Source organism: Hippichthys cyanospilos, chromosome 1 (genome assembly GCF_059441005.1).
Source record: "Hippichthys cyanospilos isolate Australia breed blue-spotted pipefish chromosome 1, RoL_Hcya_1.0, whole genome shotgun sequence".
In the NCBI taxonomy this organism is placed as follows: Eukaryota; Metazoa; Chordata; class Actinopteri; order Syngnathiformes; family Syngnathidae; genus Hippichthys; species Hippichthys cyanospilos.
This window is the reverse complement of record NC_142369.1, coordinates 33,493,192-33,502,736: the sequence shown is the minus strand read 5'-3', so window position 1 is coordinate 33,502,736 and position 9,545 is coordinate 33,493,192. Positions and strand designations below refer to the sequence as shown.

The 9,545-nt window shown below is 38.6% G+C and overlaps 1 protein-coding gene across 2 annotated transcripts in view; it reads left to right on the top strand.

The window, feature by feature from the left end:
* The first annotated feature begins 6,035 nt into the window (after positions 1-6,035).
* Positions 6,036-9,545, top strand: part of unc5db (unc-5 netrin receptor Db) — a 223,741-nt gene continuing 220,231 nt past the window's right edge. For both annotated transcript variants that reach the window (XM_088426309.1, XM_088426300.1), the window contains exon 1: positions 6,036-6,121. In XM_088426309.1, coding sequence (XP_088282435.1) covers positions 6,037-6,121 — 85 coding nt within the window. In that variant the 5' untranslated portion in view covers position 6,036. The remainder of the gene's footprint in view (positions 6,122-9,545) is intronic.

Here is a 9,545-nt window from a genome sequence, read left to right as displayed (position 1 = left end):
TTGTGTGAATGGTCTGTTTCAGAAACCATTGGCTCAGCTGAATGATCATAGGTTGGTCAGCGTAAATAAAACAAGCTAAAGCACACACAAGATTGTGCACAAAAAAAAGCACCTTTAAGCTTTGTCTCTCCTCTTAAAAATAAACAAGTTGAACCACACAAAGCAATGTCTTTACAGCATGTTTTTTCATTATCTGTTAATGTTTTCTACGACGGTACTTTCAGGCACAAGCGACTGGTTGGTTGGTAACTTGGGTTGAGCCTCATTGAAGGCCTGTGTCTGAAAAACACCACCTGCCACTGAATGAATTATATTTTATCTGACCAGCCAGTTTATGCATAAAATATTTAGTGTTTTCAATTTTCCAAATACCATATTTTTCGGACTATAAGCCGCGACTTTTTCCTCATGATTTGAGCCCTGTGGCTTATAGTCCAGTGCGGCTCATCTGTGTTTTTTGTGAGTTTTTTTTTTTTTTTTTTTTTTTGCTAGCCACGAGCAAAAACACAGTGTGTATTTGTCCAAGAGGTCAATTTATGGAACAACTATGAAATAGAACTGAAAAGATGTGAATTAATGGTAAAGATATATATATATATATATATATATATATATATATATATATATATATATATATATATATATATATATATATATATATATATATATATATATATATATATATATATTGAATATGAGAATGTATCAAATTTGGGGTAATTTGTGATGTGTAAATTTTATATACAGTACACAGTATATATTATTTTATTTATGTATTTACGATTGTGTATATGAATTATGTGGCATGTGTTTTTATGTTCACTAAAATAATGTCTCAAACAAAGGCAGACAAAAAAAAAGAAGTATCTATTGAAGTATCGACTTCGGTTATGAACAGCTATTTAACTAACAGTATTTTGTTTGTGTTGAAAATATCCATCCATTCATCCATTTTCGATAAATATGTTGGGACTAAACATGCAGGCATGTTTAGTCTGTTAAAGAGAGGATGTTGGCAGACAATTACAAGAACAAATTAAATGACTAATAAAAATTAAAACTTAATATACCAACTTTTTGCTTAAAGATCTGATGTTATTACCTGTGGTTTATAGTCCAGTGTGCCTTATCCGTGGCAAAAAAAATATTTTTTTTGATCATATTTTGCTGCTGCAGCTTATATACCAGTGCGTCCTATAGTCCGGAAAATACGCTAATGTGTTTTGGGGTTTAATGGTGCTTAGACACAGGCTAGGTTTGTTATTCTTGTTATGCTTTACTATTGATATAATTTTATGACAGTGACGGTTTGACCTGGAACCAAATAATAATTAATAAACGAGAAATCGCTTCCTTTCGTTTAGCTGAGCTGAGGAAAAGGGACAGAAGACAATTTATTAACTCCCATGAAGCAATTAGAATCAACCATCTGTGGGGGTTGCTGTACAAGATCCTTTCCCAGACTTTTAAGCCACACAGCCCCCCTCCAACATCGTGAAGGAGTTGGCACTCATCTCTTCCACACACACTCTCAAAATAAATGTCCGCTGACAGTCAATAAAGGCATTGTGTTTCATCAAGCAAATAAGCAACATATTAAACACCACATCAAAAACTGAGGGTTTTGGAAATACATTTGAAAACTTAATAATTATCAGTATTCATTTATGAAGACCAAATACCTGTAAACCTGTTCAGGGTGTCCCCCGCCTACTGCACCTAGACAGCTGGGATTCAGTAGGCACCAGCAAACTAGCAACCCTAGTGAGGTTAAGCGCCAATTCAAATTGGATTGATGGATAACTTTCATGAACGTGTAGGTTTTCATGAAAGAACTACTCATTGAATACTGTACCTCAAAGATATTTTTCACAGTAAATATTGTTTGCGCTGTGCTTCACTATCAAGTAACCATCTGGAGTGCCTGTTGCCTAATTGTACATTTTGGAGTGACAGCGTGCCTGTTAAAAGACTTTTGATTACTATAAAAGCAGTATGGTATGTGCTATCATTCTATTCTGAAGTGATTACAAGTACCGCACTTTCCGCATTATAAGGCGCACGGGATTATGAGGCGCACTCTCAATTAATGTCATGTTCTAAAACTTTATGCATATATAAGGCGCACGGGACTATAAGGCGCACTCTCAATTAATGACATATTCTAAAACGTTTTTCATATATAAGGCGCACCTGATCATAAGGCGCACCATCAGCTTTTTTAAAAAAAAATATGGCTTTTCGGTGCACCTTATAGTGCGGAAAATACAGCAATTAAAATTCAGCGATTTAATAAATGATGTGAAACAACAAGTCTTGAATGCTTAAAATTATTCTTTCATGCTTTACAGGAGATAGGGGCTTTTTTATGCTACTAGATGAAAATCTAGTGAGACATCAGTTCATTTCCTGTTCACAGTTGAAATTGCACTAAGCAAGGCACTAAACTCAACAAGCACTTGGGCACAATGCAATGGCAGAGTACCAACCCTGAAAGCTCTCCTCAAACTGTAAATTGAATTTGCCCATGTGGTACAATTAAGAGATTAAAATTTCAGTGGAACAAAACAATGTTTTCCAATGATGGAAAAGGCTTCTAGCTGTAGTAGCTGGAAAGCAGAGGATCAACGCATGGAGGTGGTGTGTAGAACAGTAATCACTTTGCTGCACAGATCTTGGAATCAGATTCTGGAGCCAGTAGCGATTCCAGATCGAATCAGGCATTTGACTCTGTCTTCCAGTATCCCTCCCACAAAGCCAGGATAAACATAGCACTGTACTTCCAGACTTTGGAAGTTGAGAGAATCAGAACAATCTGCCTTCAATCCAGTAAAACCCCTCTACAACAAAACCTATATGGGCGAAAAAAAGCCCCTGATATGAAAATATCTCCATGCAATATATATATATATATATATATATATATATATATATATATATATATATATATATATATATATATATATATATATATATATATATATATATATATATGGGCGAAAAAAAAAAAAAAAAAATATATATATATATATATATATATATATATATACATGAAAGGTTGGTCGCGAGTGACACGTTACACCGGTGACGCGCGGCCACAAATGTGCACTTGACTCACTAAAGCCAAATTGTCCAGCAAGTCGCTTTATGAGCATCTGTTAAACCATGGAAAAAACTTGGTGGAAACTATTCATTCAAAGCTTTTTTTGTACAACGACAGAGATTGCTGTGAAAGTCTTCCCCTAAAAACTGAGGATCTCAGATGTTTGGGTTCATTTCCAATGATAAAAGAGTGACCAGGATTTATTATTCAATATTTTATGGCGTTATATTTGTGCCACAATTACGCACGCGCGGAAAAAAAAATTGAGCGGAGAAAATCAAACTGAGCGAGCGAAAACAGATTTTGAGAGCAAGAAAAAAACTATTGAGCGCGTAATGATAAGAGTTTGAGCGCGCGCCGATGGAGTTTGAACACAGAAAAAGAAATTGCTCGCTCAAAATTCCTTTTTGCTCGCTCGGGATAGCCCTCTCTCGCTCAACATCTCGCTCTCGCTCGCGATACTCCTCTCTCCCTCGCTCAACATCGCGTTTGCTCAACATTGAGCTCTCGCTCGCTCGAGTCGTCCTCTGCGCTCGCTCAGTTCTGCTCACGCGTTACGTTTGTGCCACAAAACCAGCCAATCAGAGCTTGTAAAAGCACTTTGATTGACACAGCTCAGTATCCAATGAGATTGCTTGTACGCTATCCGTTGACGCACTCTCGTTTGCCCTGTGTTCACCCGGAAAGGGCAAACGAGAGTGCGTCAACACGGTCTTGGGCTGGAGAATTACTTTTATATCATTATTATTACTGAATTGTATCATTTGACAGAAATACCTTGTTAGTTTTTGTACTTTAATAATATAAGCCCACAACTCCCGCCCATGTCGATGTGACGCACTCTCGTTTGCTCCTTCCGGGTGAACACAACAAGCAATCTCATTGGATATCAAGCTGTCAATCAATGTGCTTTTACAAGCTCTGATTGGCTGGTTTTGTGGCACAAACGTAACGCGTGAGCAGAACTGAGCGAGCGCAGAGGACGACTCGAGCGAGCGAGAGCTCGATGTTGAGCAAACGCGATGTTGAGCGAGGGAGGGAGGAGTATTGCGAACGAGAGCGAGATGTTGAGCGCGAGAATGCTATTGCGAGCGAGCAAAAAGGAATTTTGAGCGAGAAACTTCTTTTCAAGAACTTTTTTTCTGCGCTCAAAATCTGTTTTCGCTCGCTCAGTTTTATTTTCAACGCTCAAATTTTTTTTCCGCGCGTGCGTAATTGTGGCACAAATATAACGCCATAATATTTGTAATAAGGAACTGCGCACTACAGCAGAAGCTTGACAATTTTGCAGTGTGTACAGTATGTGAAGACCATCTTTACCAGGGGTCTCCAAACTGTCCTGGAGGGCCGCTGCCCTGCATGTTTTCCATGTTTCTTTCCCTGACACACCTGATTCAAATGATCAGGATCATCATCAGGCTTCTACTGAGCTTGCTGATGACCTGATCATTTGGATCAGGTGTGTCGGGGAAAGAAACCTGAAAAACATGCAGGTGAGCGGCCCTTGAGGACCGAGATTGGAGACCCCTGTTCTTGACTGACGGTCAAGACTAATACTCCATTCCTTGTGTCGGTTCACCATCCAGTGGCCTAATAGCTGATGACATTTGTATGCTTAAAAACATTGTTTTAGTAGTCAGCGGGCTTTCATCATAGACAATTTAGCATGAAAAGAAAGGAGAGACAGTTTTGAACTCCCCAAAAAGCATGAGAGCTGTATCACTCCAAAAACATAACCAGCCACAACTGGTTTCTGACTTTAAAGACACTATTACATGTGTGATGTCCATAGAGCAATATGCATGTGTGAGGTAGTGTTTTGTTGACCTGTAATTTTAATCACTAGCATGCTAATGCTAATTGCGCATGCTGTCCGAAGCATGCTGGGAAATGCACCAGCCTGCGACCCTTGTGAGGATAAGCAGCTCTAGAAATTGATATTTCAATGCATTTTAGTAAGCACTGAAATACACAGATCTTTGTTATTTGCAAAAAATCTGCAGAGCTACATGGTGGCTTTCAGGCTGCCCACTCACCGTGGAAACAAACAATTTTGACATCTATGATTTTTCTGCCATCATCATATGGATATAGTATTCTTACACCCAATGATACAAAGCCACATATTGTATCAATTGCATTTTTAAAGAACAAATATGCAATTGATTCAGATGCAGACAAGAATGTCTAGTAAGTAAAGCATATATAATGCTTTACAATAATTATATTAAACTCAATAAAACATTGTTTGAAAGTTCGACTCGAAATGGCTTAATTGATTTGAGGTGCCGGTGCCCACTGAAAGTGTTTTTTGGCTACCGCTCCATATGCCTGGTCATTCTGGTCTCTATTCAGCACGAATAGATGGTGCAATTGTTCACCTTTTGGCAGGACACAAAAATTGACGTTATTTTGCGTGGGTATTGATGACTACGTAATAATGTTTTGTATTACGAATTAAGTAAATACAGTAGTCATCACTGAGTCACATTCCACAAACGGTGTATTGTCAACAGCAGACCTCCTGCAGCCCGTGAGGGGTTATTGATTATTAGGACTACTTGTCTTATATGGCGTCCTCCACTCTGGATCCCTCCTTTGCCATTGGTTAGGCGAGAGACCGGCTCCTGGATGGTGAAGCCTGCGGAGGGGAGGAACTTAGGAGCGCACGCAGAGTAGCTGCGCACACACGCGCAAAGCTGCGCACACACGCGCAGCCAAAGAGAGGAGAAGATGCTTTTTCTCTTCCCTTCAACAGATCAGCCCGTTAGCTCACCTCTCTTCCATCTGATCCACCAACGCTACAGTTGCCGGCTTTACAGGGGTAACTTGCGGTGTCCGGACTGGTCCAGTACGGAGCAGGCGGCAAGAGTGTGGAGCGGAGGTCCTGCGAACAATCAGTCTCGCCCAACTGTGGACCACTACGCGTCGGTATGGGTGCGCCAAAGAAAGGACGCCACCTTCATACAGCGGCTCTTTTAGTTTTTGTTTACTACGCGTCGTTAGTCATCTCCAAAGGTAAGAAGGATTTCTGTATATTGCGACCTGCATGGTCACTTCGAGTGACACTTTTGAAAAAGCTTTCCTCCTGTTGTGCCATTCTTGAGGTTACGCTCCAGTTCATTTGTGCCAAATGCGTGAAGATTTTAGGTTTGGCGAAGACAACAAAGTAAACCAAAGCAAATGTTCTTTGTGGATCTTATCGCTAATTCATATAACCGAATCTTTTATACCAATTTGAGTCATGTCCCGATGTGCAGCAGAGGTTACTCTATTGATTGGCCACGCCGTCACTAACATTGTGCAATGAAGTTCTCTCACTGTTTATGTTCTCCAAAGAAGATTGTGTCCTCACAGCATAGAATTGCAGCCATGTTCACTCGATTCAGGCTTATTCATTTACTTATACATTCCTCATTTACGTGTTGCACGTTGTAAAACAGGCATGCCAGTTCATTTTAAAGTAGAGTCGATTTACTTGAATAAACGTGAGAGTGAGCATGTTAGTTCATTTTAAAACAAGGCTATATATATATATATATATATATATATATATATATATATATATATATATATATATATATATATATATATATATATATATATATATAACTCTGTGTGTGTCAGGGCCAAATTACAGTAAAACTATGCACCCACAGTACAAACTTCACAATTCCTTTTTTAAGACAAACTGTCCATTATTCCATTATTCAATGCTATTATTTTATTCACATCTCAACCAGTCATGCAATTTTGAAGAAATTACTCTTTGTTAGACTCTAACATTGTGAAACGAGCGTTGAATGTCGACACTCAGTATCAATAAAAGTGTAACCAACAACTGAGTTGTGTATGGATTAATAGAAAACCATTGTGAAGATGGAAAGTCCATTTGAACCATTGCACAAACACATACCGTAGCCAATCCAATTGTTTGGAATGCTCTGAAATAAATAAATAAATAAATACATAAACAAACCACTGCTGCACAAAGTAACAGATGTCGAACCAGCCACCACCTGAACCACCAGCAATTGATGAAAAAAATGTGGTGTAAAAAAAAAAAACGAAAACTAAGGTGGGCTCAAGAGGACTAGATGGATGGAGGACAAGATGTGAATCAAGCACTGCCAAGTCAAAGGCAGATGTCAGACAGGAATTTGAAAAAAACAACAACAAAAAAAAAGCTGACACCTGAGACAAGTCTTAAATAATCTGTGACAATGTTTTATGGACTAAGACAAAGATTAACCTTCACACTACCAATGAAAAGGCTTAAGCGTTGAGGAAAAAGAGGATGTACTGCTAGCGCTTTTCATCTGTGAAAGTCAGTGGAGGTAACGTCAAGGTCTGGCTTGCATGGCTTGGTCTAATGTTGGTTTCAAATTGAATTTGGAAAAATACTGAAACTGATTGTGGAAAAATAGTTGATCTACTTCTGTCAGTCATTTATAACAGATGCAACTGCATATTTGTCAGTTTTTCTGTACACATCAAAGCGTAAACAGTATACTGTATGTCGGTTACCCCGTGCTAATCCATAGCTCGGACTGCCTCGATGCCCTTAATGTTTCTCAGTTTGGTGTTTTAATTTGTTTAAACAGCAGGGCGCAACTTCAGGCGGGCAGTCATCGAGCTGCAGCAGAGTTGATCATTTATCATTATGCTATCACGACTCCGTATCAGTATAGTCATTAAGCCATTTTATGTCACTGGAGAATTGTGAAGGAAATATGAGCCCAACACAGCACTGCTGCTGTGAATGTTTCACTTGTGCCTTGTATGAAAATCAATATCAGCCCTAAACATGCCGGCTTGAATAGAACAGATACTAAAATAATCGTCCATAAAAAGGAGGGGGAAATACATATAAAAAGGCAACTTTGAGCTATTTCTATTCAGACAGAAATGCATTACACTAGTGGCAAAATAAAGCAATATTTTCACCCCTGTGGTCTTAAATTGCACGTAATCTGAAAAAGCTGTAAAAATGTCCACACAAGAAATATTTAAGCAACGTTTATAGTGAGTTGCCAAAACGAGGCCTATTTTTTCACTTCTTGTGAATAGTAAGGGTTCACTTGTTTGACATTCATAGAACTCTGGACAAAAATATGTAATATATTGTGCTGTTTTCCCTTTTATTTACTAGCCAATCACTTCAACACCAAGCTTAAAATATACACAAGCGAACCTTGAGAATCCATGTTGAGCACCCCTTAGGTCTGCTGTCAATTTTTCAGTCATTTTGATGTGGTCTTATCTGGTTGTGGTAAATTTGATGACCAATCAATGCAATCGTTATACAGCATAAACATGCTATATAAATTCCTTCAATGAACAAGGTTTATTTACTTACGACAAAGCTAACATGTACTTACAGCGAAGGCCACTTCGAACTGGTGCAATTGAGGGAATCGCACCTGCTTTTATTTGTAACTTTACAGCAAACCCACTCTTGTATTTAGCAAAGGTGCAGTCCTCCGTGAACTGATGATGAGCACAAATGCAATCTAGTTGCCCAGCCGCATGCTAACAAACACACCTTTTTGTCACTTCTACGTGTTCTTCAATACATTTTTTTCACTGATAAATTAAACATTGTTGTTTTCTTGGCCGACTGTGCAAAACCTCTTCTTCACAACTGTAAAACCAAAAAGTAGAAAAAGCACGGCTGTTCGGGTAATGTGGGCATCTTTTTAACCTGGACGCCTGGCGATGTAAAGGTGGTACGAGAACCTTCCAGTTTACATACATTACATAGAGGGACGTGAGAATGAAGTCCCTTATCATATGTTCAGGTCGCACCGGTGCTGAAAGAGCAAGAAATTCTCGGAAATGCTGCTATGAAGGAATTTAACACTTTTCTCACGGGTCCTTTAATTGCTTCAAGAGGTTTAGTTTACGAGAACAAGATAAGATTTGTGCAAAATTTGAAACATTACATACATTTTCCTGTTTTCAATATGTGTTTTCTTTACTGAGTAGATTGAAATGTAGATGTAAAAGAATAGTCTGCAGCTGAGCTCTTTCATTAGACTAAATAGTTGAACAGCTCCTGCTAGCTGGGGTGTATGTCATTTTCTTTTAATTATTGTTATTATTTTGCAGTGTTTGTCAACCAACTTTGCCATTTCTGCCAATATTTTACCTTTTTTTTTCCAATTGGAAAACCAAATGATCCCCATAGGCAAATGCACAGTTTTTAAGCATCTCTTTCTTTGTTCAAGAAAATGAAGGGAAACTGTCAGGCTATCAGGATCAAAGTGTACATACGCGGACTCATCCAATTTCTCTCACCAACTGATGTAGAGCAGTGCTGCTAGCTAATGACAAATTTATGTAAGAGGCTGCTCTGAACGCCGGCAATAGTTGTAACAGGTACAATCAAATGCCAGCGTAATTAAGTTGTTCTTTTAGCACCCCGAATTAGTGATCGAAT